Source organism: Myiozetetes cayanensis, unplaced genomic scaffold (genome assembly GCF_022539395.1).
Source record: "Myiozetetes cayanensis isolate MyiCay16 unplaced genomic scaffold, myiCay2020 scf3, whole genome shotgun sequence".
Lineage (NCBI taxonomy): Eukaryota > Metazoa > Chordata > Aves > Passeriformes > Tyrannidae > Myiozetetes > Myiozetetes cayanensis.
Window position 1 is genome coordinate 33,089,440 of NW_026087521.1, and position 21,176 is coordinate 33,110,615.

General features: G+C 38.5%; 1 protein-coding gene across 4 annotated transcripts; it reads left to right on the plus strand.

Annotated features, from left to right (window-relative positions):
- Positions 1-3,669: 3,669 nt before the first annotated feature.
- RXYLT1 (ribitol xylosyltransferase 1) lies at positions 3,670-20,940 on the plus strand. Of its 4 annotated transcripts, none has more exons than XR_007629934.1 (7): positions 3,670-3,851; positions 4,234-4,410; positions 5,425-5,527; positions 10,756-11,070; positions 12,707-12,877; positions 13,972-17,101; positions 20,394-20,940. XR_007629934.1 is itself a non-coding variant. In XM_050323814.1 (6 exons), the coding sequence occupies exons 1-6, from the start codon at positions 3,707-3,709 to the stop codon at positions 14,387-14,389; spliced, it is 1,329 nt and encodes a 442-aa protein (XP_050179771.1). In that variant the 5' UTR covers positions 3,670-3,706; the 3' UTR covers positions 14,390-20,940. The 4 variants fall into 4 exon arrangements, 2 of the variants coding, with proteins under 2 accessions (XP_050179771.1, XP_050179773.1); XR_007629935.1 differs by having other exon boundaries at positions 13,972-16,768; positions 16,889-20,940; XM_050323814.1 differs by having other exon boundaries at positions 13,972-20,940.
- Positions 20,941-21,176: the final 236 nt, after the last annotated feature.

Below are 21,176 nucleotides of genomic sequence, written 5' to 3' on the forward strand. Positions count from 1 at the left end.
ATTTGTTGAATGTACTTGACACTTCTGTGTTCTCTTTTTAAATTTTTTTTCCTATCTCTAAATAGTTATTGAATCTGATGGTACATCCTTCCCCTGTCTCCCAATTTATGATGCTTTATACTGTAAAGAACTTGTAAAGTTTTTTTCCTTCTCAGAGTTCTTGTTATTAAATAGATTCTCCTTTTTTGTTAGAACTCTTCCTGTCTTCATTGAGTACCTTTCATTTGAAGAAAACTTCCATTTTGTATCAACTAAGGTTTGTAACACTCCCAGTAGCTCAGTTATGTACATTTTACAAGGAGTCAGTTGGAGCCCCACGAGATGGGATAATCTGCCAGAAGACCATACAGCAAGCTATCTCAGGGCTAAGAAAGAATCTAAGCCTCCTGATTTATCAGATCTGGGTTCAGAATTTTTCCAAGTTTTTTCTCAGTAGTTGCTGCTGTTGGACATTTCACCTTCTTTGACACTGTGGGACATGTCTGCTTCTTAATATCATCTAGAGATGCAGTGATCTTATTTGGACAGAGGACCAAGACATCACTGATGCTCTTGATCTCTTCTCCTTTCTTGTGACATAACACTTGGCTTTTGGTCTTCTACCACATATTGGAAGTTTCTTACAGAGTTCTCAGAAGTAGTACTTGCTAGGCCTTTGCAGGCCCCCGCAGACGCTGTGCATGAAATACAGGCATTTCCTAAATTTGGTATCTGCCACACAGTTTTGCATGATTTCAGGGGACACCATGGTTAAGGTGGTCCTTTCAGTTTAATGTTCCTGTAATTTTTACTCCTATAATCCCTAGACAAAACTTCTTATCTCTAGACAAAGCTTCTACTCTAAAATCTTAATTCATGTAGGCGTTCTGTTAAGTCCATCCCCACACCCCCCACACAGACCCTTAATGCATTCTTAATATTATATTTTTAATTCCCACAAGTTTCTATTTTATTTGAGTTTGCTTTCTGAGAAAACCATTTATTTGAGTCTGTCCTGAACTGGCTGGAAAAGAATACAAAATTTCATAAAAAGAATATGCTTTTTTACATTATGTATAGCTTTGCTCATCCTGAAAATAAATGAGCTGATGCAACTTGCAAAATATACAATGAATTAATAAGGGTAGGAAATGTAAGATTAAGGTGCTATGCTCAGGAAGCATATGCTCTTCCTTCTCTTATGTTTGCATTTCTATATTTGGATTTCTTTCCAAATTATCAAACATTGCCATCTACTACAGTTGTTCTAAGACTTTGATTTATATTACAGAATCACAGGATCACAGAATAAACTGGGTAGAGAAAGACCTCTGAGATTATCAAGCCCAACCTTTGACCTACCACCTTGTCAACTAGACCATGGCACTAAGTGCCACAACCAGTTTCTTCTTAAACACCTCCAAGAATGGTGACTCCACCACCTCCCTGGGCAGCCCATTCCAATGCCCAATCACTCTTTCTGTAAAGAACTTCTTAATATCTAACCTAAACCTTCCCTCAGGCTTAAGACTGTGCCTTCTTGTCCTACTGCTGGTTGCCTGGGAGAAGAGACTGATACCCACCTGGTTACAACCTCCTTTCAGGCAGTTGTAGAGAGCAATAAGGTCTCCCCTGAGCCTTCTCCAATCTAAACAACCCCAGCTCCTTCAGCCGCTCCTCACAGAACTTTTGCTCCAGTCCCTTCACCAGCCTCATTGCCCTTCTTTGGAAAAGCTCCAGCACCTCAATCTCCTTCCTAAACTGAGGGTTCCGGAACTGGACGCAGTACTCGTGGTGCCTGCTTACCTCACTTTGGTTGGTATACCTTTCTTCTCTGCTATAAATAAGACTACTAAGTATCATCACTATCGTGAAAGACCTGGTCAAAAAAGTAATCATCACTACTATTCCAAATCACATTCCTTTTCTCATTTCTTATTGAAATGTACACATTCCAGGGCAGACTTCCAAGACACTATTTTTGGAACGGTCAGTAATGCAAACTCTTCTCAGATTAATCCTTCTTGACTTGTTCTTTTCAAGTTTCTTCTGTCATTTTTATAAGAAATTTCCTGCGTCTGTGTGGGGAGAAGAGAGAACATTCTAATCATCATCCAAAGTAGTGAAGCTGTGCAATAAGACATGTGTTCCCAAAAGATTTAACATTTTACATTCTTCTTTGCCCTTTGTAATTAATTTTTATTAGTGTCTTCTTTCCCATTCATTCTATGTTTATCACACATTCATCGCCATATTCTGGTTTAAATTAAAGTATTTGTACAAAGGTTTTCTAGGAATTTTAGCAACTCAGCCCACAGATCCAGTTACTGATACAGTCTAGAAAACAGACTGCAATCAAAGCTGAAAAGATTTAATTTAATATCGACCACTACAGACATCATGTTGCTTATCTTCCTGAAGTTTGGGACTACCACTTCACTGTGCATTCACACAGATGCAGTAAGACAGGCAGGAGAGAAGTTCACTCTTCATTTTGGAAGCATTTATGTGGTGAGCTTTTCCCATAAAATTATAAATTAATATAACCAAAGCAAAGAGGAATGATGCCCAACAGGAACAAATGTATTAACCTGCGATTCTGCAACAGGTTACCGGTAGTATTGACAAGAGTCATATGCATTATATACATGGTTTTGATGGGTAGGGTTTAATATATAAAGGCTTAAAAGAAAGACAGAGAAAAACCTTTTACTTGGGCAAGTGACATGACACAGGGCAATATGTTCAAATTGGAAAACATTGGACATAAGGAGGAAATTTTTTATGATTAAGGTGATAAGACACTGGAACAGGTTGCCCAGAGAAATTGTGGATACCCCATTCTTGGAAATGGCTGAGGCCAGTTTGGATGGCACTTTGAGCAACCTGATCTAGTGGAATGAGTCACTGTCCGTGGGAGGGGGGTTGGAATTAGATGATCTTGAAGGTCCCTTCCAACCCTAACTATTCTGTGATTTTGTGATTGCTGCCACTGGGGGTCATCAGGCTAGACTTTTAATTCAGTGAGTGGATAAGTAATTCAATTAAATTAAGGATTTGGCAGTAGGTTGACTGTAAGCCTGTTTCAGAAGCCTATGTCACATTCTAGTTCAGAATAAGCAGATGTCCACTGAATAAATTTTAGGTCAGGGTCAGAACAATAAACTTTAAAGTACATAAGGAATAAACAGATCAAGAATAAAACCACTTAGGTCCAGAGCAGGCTGCAGGGTTGTGCAGTGCATTATCATCTATACTGTTTTACATTCTCTGTCTCTCTCTGCTCCGGGTAGGTGAAAGTCACTGTGCTTTAGGCTACCATTAGGATCATGGTGTTTGCAAACAGGCTGGCAGAGGCTTTGCAGAAGCTGTAACACCTACCCTTAACAAGGACTCGTGGATAGCCTAAAAAGGGCTTCAACTCTCTCTTACTATGGCACACGACTCAGTTTGATCGGTCCACAGCTCCCCCCATTATACAATATTCCCATGACTTGACCGTGCTGTTCACCTGTCCGTTTACAACCTGGTTACACCTTATCACACGGCCGTGCCGGCAGCGCTGTGGGTGCTGTTGGGCAGGGCAGGGCAGGGCAGGGTATGGCATCGGCGGCTCTGACCCTCCTCGGCAGGGAGCGCAGCCCAGGGCCGCGGGCGGAGGCTCCTCGCCGCCGCCGCCGCCGCCTCCCGGCTGCCCCCGCCGGGCCGTCCGCCCGGGCCGGGCGGGATGCGGGGCGCTCGCCGGCGGCTCTGCTCCGCCCTGATCCTCGCGTACGCGCTCTTCTCCCTCTACGCGGCCTACACCGTGTTCCTGCGGCCGCGCCGCTCGGCCGCCCCTCGCCCTCCGCACCGGGACCGCCGCGGCCAGCGAGGTGAGCGGGGCCGCTTCGGGCCGCCCGGCCCAGCTTGGCCTGGCCGCGCCCGGCGGCGCCGCTGCAGGGGCCGGGGCGGCGGGCCGGGCCCAGAGGCAGCTCTTGAGGGAGAGTAGGGCTGGGGCCGGAGCCCCTCCGCTCCCTGCTGGGCCCGCGCAGGCCGCGGCCATTTCCCCAGCGCCGCGGGAGGCACCGGGGCACGGCCCGGCGGCAGAGGAGGAGGAGGAGGAGGAGGAGGAGGAGGCGGTGGTGGTGGCGGTGGCGTGCCCGGCCCGGGCTGTGGGAGGGTGGTCAGCTGATGCTTGGAATTACGGATTCCAGAAAATTAGTCAGTTTTTCTAAGCCCGTGAAGATGACCGTTTTACGTAAATTACGCTTTTAGGTTTTACAGATCATGTTGCCTTGGGAAACGAATGGAATCCATGGGAAGAGGACGAGAAAAACGAGCTGGCTGCTTCTCAGCAGAGATACGAAGCTTATCTTAAGATGATAAAATATGCGAGATCTCACCTAGAACAGACCAGTCTTAGAGTACAGATTTGGGGAAAAGCAGCAATTGGTAAGCAGATGTAACCAATGTCTATTAATCACATAACCTTTCTGATATAGGATTTTCCCCTGCTTTTTAACGACTAAAATTCGTGTATATGATTCAACAGTATGTATGTCTGTACATGAAGAGTGCTAAGGAAGTGGTAGCTGTTAACTCAAATTTGTACCAATGTATGAGTAGTTACGCTTCAGTTTCTTTGTATCAGTTCTTTTCAAGGCTGTTTTTTGCATCTGGCAAAGAAAATGTCTCAAACAGTAGGGAAACACAGGTACTTTTTAAATCCAGTCTAGTTTACAGTACAACAGAGGAACAGGCCTCTTATTTTGTTAAACGAGACTATTTATTTTTGTCACATTTTACACTTCGTGAAATAAAGCATCACACAATGAGAAATAAACCATTTTCTGTGCTGCAGTACTGCTGCCAGTGATGAGCTTGGAAATTCTTCCGTTGTAGAAGACACTGAGTTTACTCTCTACATAAACTGGGAGACCAAGTCTTCTCAAGCTCTTTAATTACTACTGATGACATAAAATTTTTCTCAGTTTAGCTTTTTGAAAATGCCAAATGTCCAGCTTCAGATAAACTTGCATTATAGAATACAATGGTAAATTAGCTGGTGGCACATTTCATCATAAAAAAAAATTCTGTGTTTCACAAAAGCTTAAAAGAAGTATCCTTGTCTTTAAAATGTTGATTAAAATTTGTTCATTTTTAAGTGGTATGTGTGCTGGAAAGAGATGCTACCAGAAGTAGTGGTATATCTTCATCTACATATATTATGTCAGCCAGAGAATATCTTAAAGTGCCCCAGTACGGGAAAAATTAATCTGAACTAATTCAAAGTCATACAGAATTTGAGAAGCAGTGTCCCCATTATATATGAAGCTCTGACATTTCTTTCCCAAGTTCTTACATTGTGATGCTTTTTCATTTCCCAGAAGTTATTTTATTTGGTAGGAGTTTAGATTGGGCAAGATCTGCGCATTCAAATTCTCCGTCATGTCTTCATTTATGTAGGTCTTTACCTTTGGCAACATATTTTTGGAGGGCACCTTGAGCCAGCTGATGTGACTGCACAGTGGAGAGAAGGGAGCCAAAAAGCCGGAAAAACATATTTCAGGTGTTGTTCATGATGTTAATTTCAGTTGTGTAAAATTTAACAAATAATGCATTAGAAAGTTAAAGTACATTATAAGATGCACAGGTGTGTTATTTTGCCTGTCTCAAAGTTGTAGTTATTTCAGTATCAGCTGCAAGTCCTTTTAATTTTTTTGTGTTTTGATAACTATGGAAAATGTACACAACTTCTCATTCATTCAATCATATAGTTTATTCATGGAAACACATACTTGGTTAACCCAGTTAATCCTAGCCCAAACATGTCACTGTTGAAAGATAGAAAACCAGGGAGCAGTTTCATCTGTTTTATGAAGGTTTGTGCTATTTGAAAAAAATAGAGAAAGACTTACCAATGCTGAGAGGAAGGGCACACTGGGGGGTGGGGACATACAAACCTCAGAAAAGTCTTAAGAACTGGAGTTTGGGGGCTCATAGGTGACAAAAACAAGCATGGAATTTTGAGGCAAGAGGAAGTTCTGCTGTTTGGTTTCTCTGTATTCAGGGAAAAGGGACTTGGCTCATTTGATCATAAATAGGATTGCATCAAAACCTTAATTTGTTTCTGTTTATAACAATGGCATTCTGTGAGGACTAGCATCTGGTTAGCTATTTGACTTGCAAAACAAATTTTATATGTAGAAAAAGATTACACTTAAAGCACTGTATGCTTTAAAAATGGCATTCAGCCTGTGATCATGCATGTTTTAAGACTGACGTCAAATGTTTCATATTATTCAGTGAATCATACAGACCTTTTCTCAGAAGTCTTGTTTTTCTGAAAAGATACACTGAAGGATTTTTTTATCTATTTGGCCAGTTAGCCAGTCTGCAGTACTAGATCTCCTCCAACATTAAGTCACTTGCACCCACCTATTAAAAAGGTTTTCTCTTAATACATAAATTACACACATAAGCGAGTGTAACTTCTGAAAAATGTCTTGTTTCAGAAGGATGTTTTTTCCTTAATAAGATGTGGTCCTAGTTGAAATTTGCAGTTAGGATTTGAAGTAAATATGTGATAGTGAATTGAAAGGGGTTTTAAAGTGATCACAAAAGTTTTTATCATTTTGAATTATTTATTAATGTATCTAATGGTGAACATGATACAGGCCATAGATTATTTTTAGTAATGCCTGCATCACATTCATAAGAGGGTAAAGCTGTTTTCTAGAAAGATACATAGACTTGATTTATCCATAGCAATTATTAAAGAGTCTGTCTTACATCTCAGGAAATTGATGATATTATGTACTCTTAAAAAAAATAGCTGTATTCCATGTCTGCAAATAAAAGATGATCCTACAATATTAGAGAATCAACTATGAATGAGGCTACTGCATCTTGGTAGTCTCCTTGACAGAGCAAAAGAGCTTTCCATTTACAAATTTAGAGAAAGAATACAATGCTTTCTTGAATAAGGACCAGTGCCTGTAGTGCTGGCTTGATGGGAAGAGACTTTGTTGTTCCCAGAATTAAAATCTCAGAAGTCCAGAATTAAAATCCACAGAAATCCATGACATTCTGCCAGATAGGTTATCTTCTTGACATTCACATGAGAATTTCTTTCAAGCCCTTGCTTTTCAAACCATGTTTATAACATGAAAATAATTTGCTGCACTTAATTGCTCTGTCACTTGACTGATTATGTTTATTTTCCTTCTGGTGTGCCTGTTTCAAATTATTAATAACCTCACATAGTTCCTTAGGATATGCACGTCTCAAAGAAAAACTTCTATACTTGCATTTAAATATCTTCTTGTTATGTTTAGATGGACCAGGGATAGTAGAGTCCTTATTTTAATGGGATGCTAGATCCTATAAAATACAATTAAGTTTGGTATCAACATAACAAAAGTCAACTTTTGAAAGTCTAGTAGGAACTTGTTGTGCAAAGTATAGAAAATATGCAAATGTCACTGTTAGTTAACAACTAGGCTTCTGAAATGAAATAGTTGAAGTTCTACTTTTTACTCAAATTGGAAATACTGTTTTATATTTTTGTTGTGAAGAAGAATTAGTACATGATTTTGGCTGCTCACTGGTTATAAGATTTTCTAGAATTGTTGACTTTACTGCCTGGCTGAGGTAAATTATCTCCATTTGATTACTAGATGAGGCTAGAGGGAACTAGCTGAGGTGACACATTTGGAGAATATGTGCTGCTCTGCAGTTTTTTTGTGGTAAGTCTAATGATTGTTAAAAAATAGAGGTCTCATAAATGTTTTCAAAGCATATCAAGTCTAAAGACACAATGCCAAAATATCACTTGAACATAGTTGCGTGAATTTTGTATATTTATGATGGAGAATAAATGTATTTAATACAGATTTTGCTGTCTTCAAGCTTTCACTAAAGAAGCTGCCTAAAGAATACTGAAAGCATCAACTTCTCTATGAAATGCAGGGATGTTTATTTAAAAACATGAGTGGAGAAGGAACAGCATAGCTGTGGATTTTAGTGACATGTTGGCATGTTCATACAAGAGGCAAGAGAGCAGGATTTAGCACTTTATTTGACCTGGAGCAATTTACATCCTTCTCTCCTGTCATCTAGGAAGATGTTGTAGAGCAGGGAGTGCCAAACTACTTGCCTCTTATTATTAAGTAAGAGCATTCCTAAATTTCTCTTCCACTGATTAACACCCTCTATTTTGTAAACCTTCAATGCTGCCTTGCCTCAGTCCCTGTTAACCCCAGTTGTTCAGTGATTACTCACCATTCTCCTATCCTCTGTACACAATATGCAACCAACTTGATTCATGCCAGAATGAAAGCATATTGGTCAAAAAATTCAACCTGCAAAGGTTTTTATCTGTCACAGGATTCCACTAGGGATACCTTGTGGCAATTCAGTTTTAATAAAACCTTGTAGTGAAGCTTTTTGAAAATCCAAATGCACTACATCTACTGGATTCTCTTTATCTGTGTTCTTATTGACACACTCGTAGATCTTCATCAGATTAGTAAAACAGGATAATTAATTTCCAGCAGTGCTTATCCAGGTATTTGATCAGTGATCTTACCTTTTGATAAGATGCAGTGATCTTACTATTTATTACAGACTCTTCCAGAGAGGGAACTCATGCTGACTGGTCTCCTTCAGGGTCCTTTCAAGTTGTTTCTGTAGATGGGAGTGTTGTATTGGAGGGTAGACCCCTTACCAAGCATAGCGTCTCTTCATAATGACATCTGCACACCTTTGCCAGCAGTTCTGCAATTTCACGTTCCTTCGAAACTCTCAAGTGAATGCCACCCAGGTCCAAATCCTCTGTTTTTATATATATATATATATATATAAAAAATACTTGCTGTGTTTAAACCTGTATTTCCTTCTGAAGAGAATGAGTTAACATGTAGGAGTCTTCCTTGCTTTTCTATTAATTTGTATGGGTTTTGAGAAGTCTGTGTTGTTTACTTTTTGGATTAAAGTGCTGGGCTTCTTATAGAGTGTTTTTGAACAGTCTACAAACTCCTTGAAAGCTTCTTGTGATTTGGACTGCTCCTTTCAAAGTTCTTATCCTGATTTTCTCATTTGTATGTAATTCCTTTATTGCATATGGAGTATCTCTACACTATTTGGCAGGATCTCTCCTGCTGCAAGTGCTAAACTTAATCATATTGCTGTTACGGAGTGACTGTGTGACTAACACCTTTGGAAGTGGGTCTGGAAGACGCAGTCTAGAATACTATCTTTTTGTATTGATTCTATGACTAGCAAGGACTTTGTAGAAAGCAAGTCATGTATTTAGTCCAAAAAAATGTAATCTCCCTATACCATCTTTGATCTAGCCTTCATGTGAGTAGTTACTGCTGTTAGTACTACTGCCTTAATTTTGCAGCTTTTGTAATCTCTCACTTTTCCCAATCCCTGTTGTGTTCTGACTGGGAGTTAATAGTACAACCCTAGCACTGTGTTTTTATTATTAAAGAATGGGATTTATGAGACTTTCATAGTGTTTCTTTTTTTCCCCACTGTAACTTTATGCATTTAAACTTCATATTTTCCTGCACACAGGTCAGTACTTCCTGACCTGTACATCCTGCTGTTCCTGTAAAGTTGATACCTTCAAAGTGCTGTATCACAGATGAAACCTTTTCCCCTATGTCTCTTTTTGCAAGGTGATCACTGGACCATCTACATATCCTATTCACTATTTTAGGCATTCTGAAGCTCAGGGTATTCTCTCTTGGAATCCCAGTGATTCTGTTCTCATTGTCTGTTAAACTTTGGATTTAAGTCTTGATCTGACTTACATTTAATCTATTAGAAATCTTGATTCCAAGTCATGAAATTCATGAATCTTGGCTCCAAAGTATGCCACTCCCACCAAGCCAGAAGCATGTCAGCTTAACTCAGGTTTAAAATATGCTTGTCTAAGGTCAGTCTACTTCAGATAACCTCACTGGTACACACCGGCTTTTGTTGTGAATTTTTTTTTAACTCACTAAGTATACTTGAACTGAAGCTGGCTGTCAATCTCAGCACTTCATGAGTTAAAACTCATGCTCATTATAACTTAAATTTTGCTGGTAGCTGAAAAACTAGTAGTGCAGCAGACCTAGAAAACTTATTAAAATTATTAAAGATTTTATGCTTTTGCTACCTGACTGAAATTCCTCTGTTAAATGCATTGTGCAAGATCTACAAATGCCATTTTCTACCTAAAATGTTTGTGCTTACTAGCATATACAGCCAACCTAAGTTTACATCTGGAGAGATACCTCTTGTGTTACTGATTCTGCTCAGTAGAAACTTAACCAAAATTACTGAGAAAAGTAGTATGCCAGGCCAGCTAACTGTCCCTCTTAATGATACCTGGTTTAGTATACTCACCAGGTTTTTGGGAGGGCCTTTCTCCTGTTCTAGTACAGCAGTCATTGGTTATTACTGGAATTAAGACCTTTGGTGAACATCAAAGTACACCACTTTTTTAGAGGTGACTGATTTACTCACATTTTTAGGTTTGAGTATAGTACTAGTTCTGACTTATTGACAAAATACTTTATTTAAGTCTAAATCTCCTTTTTCCCAGCAAAGATGAAGGCAACCTTACTCCTGTGTTAAGCAGTAGATACTGTCAGAAGTGGTTACAGTTTGCAATATATTACAACTGCTTTATTTATGAAAAAATAGTCTCAGAATTACAGACTCTGTAGTAAGGATGTTTAGAGGATTAAGGTCAATAATTTGTCTTTGGGGTGTTTACTGTTTGCATTTTGGTTTTGTCAGCTTCCTCACTGGCCCATCTGTAGTTCCCGGGTACTTCTCGGTGGAAGCGGAGCATGTCGTGCTGGTGCTGAACGGGAGGGAACCGGCGAAGGTGGCGTCCGCCACCCAGTGGCTGCACTACGCACAAACGCTGATTCAGACACACAAAATCCGGCACGTGGCGGTGGTGCTGCTCGGGAACGAGCAGTGCAACAACGGGTGGATTCAGCCATACCTGAAAAGAAACGGAGGATTTGTAAATCTGCTCTTTGTTACCTATGACTGTGCGTTTGTAAATGAAGAAGATATTTTCCAGTGGCCTTTGGGAGTAGCTACGTAAGTGCTGTAGACAGAAGTTGCAATTGAAACAATTGTTGTGCATGAGGTATGGAAAATATGACTGAGTGTTACCGCTTATGCCCAAAACACTTTTAGTAAGTAAATTGTAGAACGTGATCCTATGAATTATTTTATAAATCAAGCATTGGGATTTTTTGAAATTGCATTTAGAAATAAAAATTATAATAGGAAAAGAATGTTAGCATTTAGGGAGCTTGAAAGGCTTTTTTTTTATTTTTTCTTTAGAAGATTTGCTCTTGAGACTTATCATATCATATGTACCAGAGACATGGGGGATTTAAAAGATACTTATGTAATTAATCTGCAGGTACTACTTGTTCAGGAAAGGAAAGATGATACTGGTGGTACTTTTTTTAACCCTCATTATGGCTCTTAAAAGGCAACTGTGTGCTCCCCATTTTGAGTTGTTATACTCCAGTATCACAGCAGCATAAGCTGGCTTAACTGTATGCTTACAAAACATTTTTATTATACTTATCTGCTCAAACTACTTATGTGGAGTAAATAAAGGCTCGGTTCAGTTAGGTACACTCTTACTTCTTATTAACAGAGTGGTTTAACTACTTATCATGGTAATATAAGATGAAAGGAGTACAGGATTATTTTCATATCTTGTGTTGAATTTGAATTCAATTTCCTGTATTGATCCAGTTGGCTCAATCTGGAAAACTGTATGGAGTTTTTTATATATAGCTTGAACTTACTCACAGTGTCTCTGAAATATGATAAATTTGGATTCTTGATAGTGTCAGAAAATTGTTGTCATTGGAAGTTCCTAAGCAAAAAGAAGTTGAATTTTGAGATGCAGAGATTAAGGTGACAGTTAACAGAAAATAACATTTACAACAATAAACTAGAGTGCAAAGCTGGGTGGAGAAAGATAAATATGGTATCAAAATGGAGGTTTGCACACCAAGAAGTGTAAAACATGTGGCTAAAGGTGTGAACATGTGCCAGATTTTCCAAGTGAAGAGAGAAAATGAAGATGTAGAATGCTGCGAAAATATTTATCATGAAGGAAAAAATGGTTCTCAGAAAGTAAGCGAATTAATATTCATCACACAGGAGAAGAATGAGGAAAGGACTGTTCCATCAAATAATGTACAACAAGCTTTTTAGTAGCCAAAAGATTACATTATTGAAGTCCACTCAGATCAAAGTGAGATTTTGCTTTGAGAGGTTAGCAGTGTTATTTTCAGTTGATAGGCATGCCCAGAGATTAAGGTAGCTGAGACTTAAACACCATAGTTAACCTGGCCATTTCAGTCAAAACTTTTGGTTGCATCAAGAACAGCTGCTTTGGAAAAGCATGTTACTCAAGGACATTTTGTAACATGCACGCATAGTATTTCTGATATTGAAAAAAGACATTAGTATTTTGGAAAGTCTCTGATGAGAGTGGTGGGGGCAAAGAGAATAAAGACCTGCTTTTAGGTCAGGACTTGAAGTCTTTTGCATGTGTGTGGTTTGCTGTCTGTGTTTATAGATGTGGATTGGCAACAAACAGGTGCTTTTAGTCTTAAAATCTGATGCAGTAAAGATGAAATAGTGCAAAATGTTTTTCCTTTGGTGTAAAACATATAGTTGTCTAATTTATACATTGTTTTTACAGCTACAGAAATTTTCCAGTTGTAGAACCTAACTGGTCAATGCTACGTGATCCAAGATCATATCTATGTAATTTCTTAGGAACAGTTTATAAGAACTCTTCTAGAGAAACCTTAATGGGAATTCTGAAGCAGGATGGGCTTGACAAACTTTGCTGGATTGCACCCAGAGAACAGTAAGATTTTCAATTTATTTCATGAAAATATTCAGATTTTTTTGCCTGGTTCATTATTACTAATCTTTTCTTGAGCATTAAAAAATATAACAAATAAAGGTAATCAGTCACAATTAAATCAGAGAACACTGCTGAGACTCTGTTTGTGTAGGTCTTCATAACATAACAGCCTTTCTGTTGCTATACTTTACGTAAAGCATATTTTTAAATGCATAGAAAAATTTCTTACATATACAACCGTCAAAGATCATCTTGGTTTTTTTCTTGAATACATTTGATTATGGTGGGAGAAGAAATATTTGTCTTGTGTTTTGTGTGGTTTAATGTCTTTAGCAGAAGAAAGAAGACAACCCTATTTTGTTGTGTTCCATATAAGAGAGTGATTTAATCTGTACAGCATGGTTGTTTTTTATTTCAAGTAGGAGGAACAGATCTTTTGACTAACAAGAGTAGGGTTCTGATTGTATTTCTTAATTTTGAAAAGCAGCACTTATAGAATGTTTGACAGCAGGCACAGCAGTGCTTAGGAAGACCTCAGCTGCCCTGATAAAGAATCTCGGGAGATGGATTGTATCTGTGACATAAACTCTTATCTCACAGACATTCTGAGGCACTTCAGGAGATGGATTCTGATTTATATCCTAACTTTTGAAAAGCAAACCTCTACTCATGTAAAGTATTTGAGGCCAAACAAAGTCATTAAAAAGTCCATCAAGTGTCTCCCTGTTTATCTATTTCTAAACTGTGCTGTGAAGTAAATTGACATATGCATCATCCGAGTCATGCAGAAGATTTAAAATGGCATTTCAATTTGTTTCTTACACTTCTGTGTATTAATATTTTCCTAAAAGTACCACATCTAACATGGTTACAATCTATATTTAACAATGACATTTTCAATAAATTTTTAGAAGACTCTTTTAAGAGCAGTTAAGACCAAAAGTAAAAGCCCATTGATTGTGTGTGTAATATAAAATTCCTACATTGGCAGCATTTTCATCTTTATGCATAGTTGAAATTAAAGCATATCACTTATTTTCTTGTTGCAGTGCCAGTGGGAAAAATATTAATTTTCAGCCTCTTTACTTTCCTAGGTGGCAGCCTCAAGAAACAAATGAAAGTTTCAAAAACTATCAAGATGCGTTGCTGCAAAGTGATTTGACATTGTGCCCAGTGGGAATAAATACAGAATGTTACAGAATTTATGAAGCCTGTTCATATGGATCTCTGCCTGTTATAGAAGATGTGATGACACCGGGTGATTGCGGAAATTCATCAATGTACCACAGTGCTCCATTACAATTATTAAAAACCATGGGGGCTCCATTTATCTTTATTAAAAACTGGAATGAGCTTCCTGCTGTTCTAGAGAAAGAAAAAAAAATGAGCTTACAAGAAAAGATTCAAAGGAGAAAAAAGCTTTTAGAATGGTATCAAAACTTCAAAGCATGGATGAAACAGAAATTCATTATTACTTTGGAAAATTCATTTTTGCCCAGTGATAAAGGATAAATTGTCCCTTTTGAAAATCTAGAATAGATTGCCAGCCTAATTTCCATTAACTTTCTGAGGCAGCTTTTACAAAAAAGTAATCTCACAGGGTGGATTTTAAAGTCAACAGAATTGCTCTAGCTTGGCTAAGAGCTTCATTTGTCCCTTCATCCTTAACGATTTTCAGAGAGGTTGTTGACTTAGTAGGGTGGTACTCTGCAAGGATGACAACAATTTTATTACAATTTTCACAATTTCCATGTTGCTGTGTGACCTGATAAAATTTTTTTAGGAGAATATCTTCGAGCATGTGAACTTCTAAAAATCCAACTTAAAAACATCAGTTGTGTTTGAAGAGAAAGAAGAATGAAAGCTGTGTGGCACAGGGTAATTTAATATGCAGACTGAAGAAGAAAAGTATTACAGCAAAATTGCCAGGTTTAGCACATCCCAGTAAGTGCTTGTTCTGAAAATGTGAACCGTTTACTTGATTGACATTTCATTTCCAAGAAAGTGGCTATAAAGCTAATTAAAGACTGTGAAATAAAAATGTATATTTCAAGGTAAAAATAGAGAACTCTTTCTAAGAAATACTTCATAGCAATATATTTCCCCTTTAACTTCAGTTATCAGTAGGGCTTTCTTTCATTTCTATTTAGTCATTTCTACTGTAGGAACACTCATTACCTGCAGTTACAGCTGTACATTCTGAACACCTTAAATATGAACCGGTTTGTAGCTTACACAGTTTCTCAAGATCTGCTGAAACGTGTCAGCTCCAAAAGAAGTATAATATTGCACGTTTATGGAACTACATGTAGTACCACAAACAGTTTCAATGCTTTCTTTGTTAAATGTAGCTGAAGGGATCTGTCACTGTTCTTGCCCATCAGGAATGAGTCTGTGCTGTTACCTGAGTGTTTGGCAGAGCAGTGTGACTGCATACACACCACTGGCATAACCAAAGAGCCTGTAATAGTTTTGCATCTTAAAGCAGCGTGACATATGTGTTCATTCTCATTCAGGAATTCAAAGGCCGGTGCAACTCTACAGCTGAGTAATACTCATTTGTGTAATGATACTGTCTAATTCTGAAATATGTGTCATAAGAGCATTTCTGTGGTTTTCTTCCACCTTTCTTGCATCCTTTCTGTGTAACACCAAAAAAAAGCACCAAACCGACAAAAAATTCAATCAAAACCCAAAACATAAAAACACTGGGTTTTAGTTTGCTAACAGTGGATCATACCCTGGATGGCTGCTCTAGATCAGGAATAAGGTATGTTTCAGAACACCTGTATTTTTAGGAGATGTATTCCACATGCTTAGAAGATGCTCTCAGAAGATAAATAATCTAAATCCAAATAATTTGAATTGTATGTCTAACGTGAATATCTGGTGACTATCATCCACCCATATTATCTGAAACATCATGCATTTGAAATACAATGCAAACATTCCCAAATTCAGCTGAAACTGCAAGTACAGCCCTCACAGCTCATCACTGAGTTGATGTTGATGAGCACTGCTTGGAGGTGGACCATGTTAGAACAAATTTAGCATAAATTTCCACACTGAGGATCTGAAGTAGCCCATCAGTAGTACACAGCACTTGGAGGGTTAGAGGAAGCTTGAGTCTGTGTAATAATCATAGAATCATAAAATGGTTTGCATTGGAAGGGACCTTAGAGATCATCTAGTTGCAACCCCCTGCCATAGGCAGGAACACTAGATGAGGTTGCTCAAAGCCCCATCCAGCCTGGACTTAAGCAGTTTCAGTGATGAAGCACCCACACCTCCGGACAACCTGTTCCAGTGCCTCACCACTGCAATAATGTAATATCGGTGCTGTATTTTCCTTTTAACAGAATCTTTATTTCTACACAAGCTATAAAACTGCAGAGCAGTGATCTAGATAAGTATTTTTCAGCTTGTTGTCAGCAGATCCATTGGCACTCCTCCAGGATTTCAAGGAACTGCAGAAAAAAACTCCCAAGAGGGAAGTCCTTACCAGTCAGCTGAGATTCTTATAAAAAAGGCTGCAGCTCCTCAAAAACAGTGGTATGCAGGTTGAAGTCTGAAAAAACAGTTCAGTGTGTTACATAAACATAAGAAACATGCTGCTATTCATGCAATCATTTCTAACTCAAACAGTGAGTTTTTCTTAAGGGAAGATAAGATGCACCAAAGTTTTCACAGAATTTCACATTGCAGCTGTTTGCCTACTTTGGGAGTTCAAAGGGAAATGATTGGCACTTATCTATTTGACTTTCAAATTCACCTTCTTCAGTCCAACAGGAATTAGCATGAGAAGAAAGTTTTTTGTGTTGTATTTCCAATGCTAATGGAGCAAAGAGAGCAAAACATCTTGAAGCCAAGGGAGGGTTCCTAATACATTAGGTAGGTTGCTAGTATTTTGTTTTCTTATTCCACTGTCCAATTTGAGGGAGAGATTGTAGTTCTCCTGGTTTTACTCCCTGATACTTACTCATTGGAAAAATTGTCTACTCTGTGTGCTAGATCCAGAGATGAGAAAGACAACAAAACGGACCCTGGGAAAGAAAGGGTGAGACAGAGGGAGGAAAGACACCGAGGAGCGCAAGAAATCAGAGAGGATATCTTATCAGTGATAGAGGAAACTGATTGAAAAGAAGCAGTTAAGCCACTGGCAAAAAAAGATGGCACAACATGTCCATGTAGGAATAGATAGTATCTGCTGTCAGTGAAAAGACGGTAAGTTCAATTGTTAGTAATACTAAGAGGAGAATGTGTGCTCTGTTTTTGCAGTTAGCCCTCTGGTTCAAGGCTGGGATGCTGAAGCATAGCTTTTCCAGAGCACAAAACAGTGCCTCATAACCATGCATGCCATCTCTCGGAGAGGGGCTTCTGCAAGAACTGAGCCTGCCTGGAGTCAAGAATGCCATTTGTAGTATCAAATGTTACACAGATTGCTAATTATGCAGTGTTTTGCATCATGCTTAGATGTGTATGTGGAATATATAACTCTACCAGTTTTGTTATCTGAAGTATTTCCTGCTGAGAAGAACAGATCCAGCTTGTCCCAATTTAGTATAACTCTCCTACATTACTTGGAACCCATTAAGAGTGGCTGTGAACATGTGGTGTAAACAGTTTAAAAGATCATCTTCTAGAGAGCATAACTGTTTGTAATACTGTAGATGAGGAAGGGGCTTGCAAAGGATCTGGCTGCCATTTGCTTACGGTTCTTGGATATTTAAGTTGTGATAGTATATTTCAATAGTGAAGTTTTCTGGTGTTTTTGGATATCATCTTTCCATGACTGAAACTTACACAAGGAGTGATAAAACTAAGAGTTTTCTAGAAACCTTTCTCACAGCAGTTATTAAGTGTGAATTAGGAATACTGTGTGTGGGAATTCTCTCTTGGCTTACTGCTCTCACCAAAACACTTGCAAAGCCACAGAAATAAAATCCTGTTACTTCTTGACAAACCCTGCATGTTAGTAATAATCAGTAAGAGCTAGGCAAACTCAGGAGCAGCTTCCATGCTAGTGAGTCCTGAAATATTTCCAGGAATTGTTCTTACTGTGATTGGAAAGATCAAGGATAATTGAACAAAATTATGCTTATTTTGGACTGTTCATAAAGACTGACATTGGGAGAGGAAAAAGTATTTCAAATGCAGTTTCAGCTTTGCCTTAAGAAACTGTTGCTTCCAAGAAAATTGCTACCATAAGGCATGTTGGGCCATTTCCCAGTAGTTAAGGAGTTTAATGTTTATGTAGTGCTGTGAGTCCTACACAAAGGATTTGAAGAGTCAGACAAAAAGAAAAGAGCTGACCTGATGAAAATGTGCCTGAAAAGATGATATACAGTCTGCATTGTATCCCAGTACTTTGTGTTGCTTGGGTTTTTGCTCTCTGAATTCACAACGGTAAATTAAATAGTTTGTACAATAAGTCCTTCTGGCATCACTCCAAAGTGATGCTATAAAAACCATGCTGTGCAGCAAAAGTGACAGTGGTTCTAAACTCTTCTTCTCATTCCAGCATCTTATGCCGTTAGAAAGAATTACACAGATTTCTTACTCCTCACCAATCCATAAATCATGACTGATAATCCTCAGATAAATAAACAGCTGCAAAAGGTTATGTTACTGATTGATATTTAAACTCTTTGGATGGGTCAAATTTCAGGATTTCTTCAGTGTCTCCTGAACAATAAAAACTAGTAAATGGTTGTCAATATATCTTACGAATATAAATTTTGTTCACATCATTACTGTTAATCTGAGCATGGAGGACTGCTTTGAGTGTTAAAATCTTTCATGTGACTCTAGTTTTAAAGAATGCAAAAGCTGAAAAGGCCCTAGAGGTAAAATGTGAGGGTCAAGAGGAATGCTAAAGAGAAAAAGATTGATGCCTACATACATTCTAGATTTATTTAATTCAAGGTCTTTAAGAGAAAATCCATTTGAGGACTGAAACTACATAGCAGTAAAATGGTGAAGTAAAGAGTTTCAAAATGGGCTATGTAACGTCAGTCCCCTAGGGTCTGGTGGCTAGTTTGGTTGGTATTTTAAGTGTCTCTGATTCAAGGTGCCATAAAAAGGCTTGGGTCTTAATCTGGCACATGTTGAGAATCAAGACCCTGTTAAGGTTGCTGTAGTAGTGCTCAAAAGTCAGTGCCCGTTGTTGAGAAGCTGGCCACACAGCCAGGTATTTGTACAGTACCATCTCTTACTTCCTAATTGTGTTGAGTGCCTTCCTGCATTGCTATTCACATTCTCTTCTCTGAACACCCTTGGGACCCTGAGTGCAACAACATGAGTGCTGCTATAGTAGAATGTAAGATATTTCTGATCCATATTCTCACAACACACGTGTCAAGCATGCCATGAAATAACATTACTCATTCTCTTAGCCAGACTTACAGCAGTTTAATCACACAAGGATAGGTAAGTATCCTCAAATTGCTTCCTGTATTCAGCACAGTCCCATTTGACAGTGCAAAATTTCTAGATTTCACATGACACCATTCACCACTATAGTCTTCATTTTTTTCATCTTCAGGAGTATATAATTTGTAGCTTGGGCTCCATTTTTAAAACAAACAGAACTCAAGTACTATACAGTGTTTCCATTAAACATGTCCTTTCAGAAGATATGAGATACAAAATGAATGCATCAAGCAGAAATGACTCATTCACTAAGATCCAGATGAAGACAACCTACTGAAAGACAGCAAGTTGTGCAGGTGGCCACAAATTAAAAAAAAATGAATGACTGAATGACTGAAATTAGTCTGGTTCTTTCAGATGAAGTTATTCAAACACCATCACTATGTCTAACATAGCCATATTTTGAAGTTTGCTATATCAAAGGGGTTTTTTTCAGGGCCTAAAATACAAAGTTTCTCCTGCTGGAGGATTCAGTTTATTAATTTAATAATTAATAATTTAATAATGTTTTATCAATGTTTGTCAATGCAGCCCTTGGTAGTGACTGTGGAGTATGATCATTGCTTTACAGTGAAAACTAAATAGTCTTACTAATGCTAAAATTGAAGACAATACTCCATCTGATGAGTACGCAAGCAGGGATCTGCACGTTATGCCATGTTGTACCAATTTTCCTTCCTTCCCCTGTCTAATCAGACTGATTGATTCTTCTAGTGTGTCTCTTTTCTTTGCTGACCCTCTTTTCACATTGTTATTTTCAGATTATAGCAAATCACTTTCTAAAGTAGTAGGGATATAATCTCCTTGTCCCCATGGAGAATTTCCACTGGGTACCCAATCTCAGTATAGATGTAATTAGGCTTTTGCTGAACTTCTACTATAGCAAAACTCATACTGCTTCACAGCATACTGCCAAAACATCTCTCTGTAGGCTATTATGTCATTTGAGTGCTTGTTTCTTAAACATTTAGTCTCTTGTTTAAGATTTTTGACTGACTGTATTAAGAGTTCAATGAAAAGGATCATGTATGTGGGAGAATATAGAGGACTAACTTCAAACACGTGTTTGCTTTCCATTTTACAGCAAGGAATGTTCCTCATTCCCTGAATGAAACTTCACATGCAACTATAGATACCTGATCATAGATGTGATGGTTTTGGTCTAGACCTTCCTGGTGGCCAGTTTGTAACCAAGGAAGTGGCCACGTACCCAGTATTCCATACAATTTTTACGTAAACCAGAGTATAAATAAGTTGGAGATTAGAGACCTCGCTCTTCTCTTCTGGCGACGTTTGGGAACAGTGGATTCTTGCGTTGGTCTCGCGTATCTAAGGCTGAGGCCTGCAGCGTCCACTGTCCTGTCACGTGGAGGTTCAGGGAGTGCTGGCCGTGTCTGCCAATCCAGCTTTTCTAAGGGAAGTGGTGAGATCTGTTTTGTTAGTTATTAGTATAGTTCTTGAGTTTGATTATGTATACCTGTTCGGTGTCCCTTTTTGTCCCCTTTTGTCCCTTTTTCCCCTTTCCCTATCCCTTCGGAAGGTGTTTAGATTCCCTTTTACTGTGTACATAGCATCTTAACTGTATATAAATGTAATATACATAAATATATATATTTTTATATACGTAGCTTGACTTTGGGTTCTTAATTTTTTATAGTTTTTTTCCCTTTGCCCTAAGGAAAGAGGGGAGGGGAGGAAGGGGGCTGCTGCCATGACTTTCAGGCATTTGGCAGGGAGCCAGGTCTGAACTATGACAACAGCTTATAGTGTTAGACACCAAAGTCTTAGACATTGGCCCATGACTTTTGGAATCTGAATTCAGTTCCACACAACCTAAGTTACCAAGGGCCAAATGCACCAGAGGGTA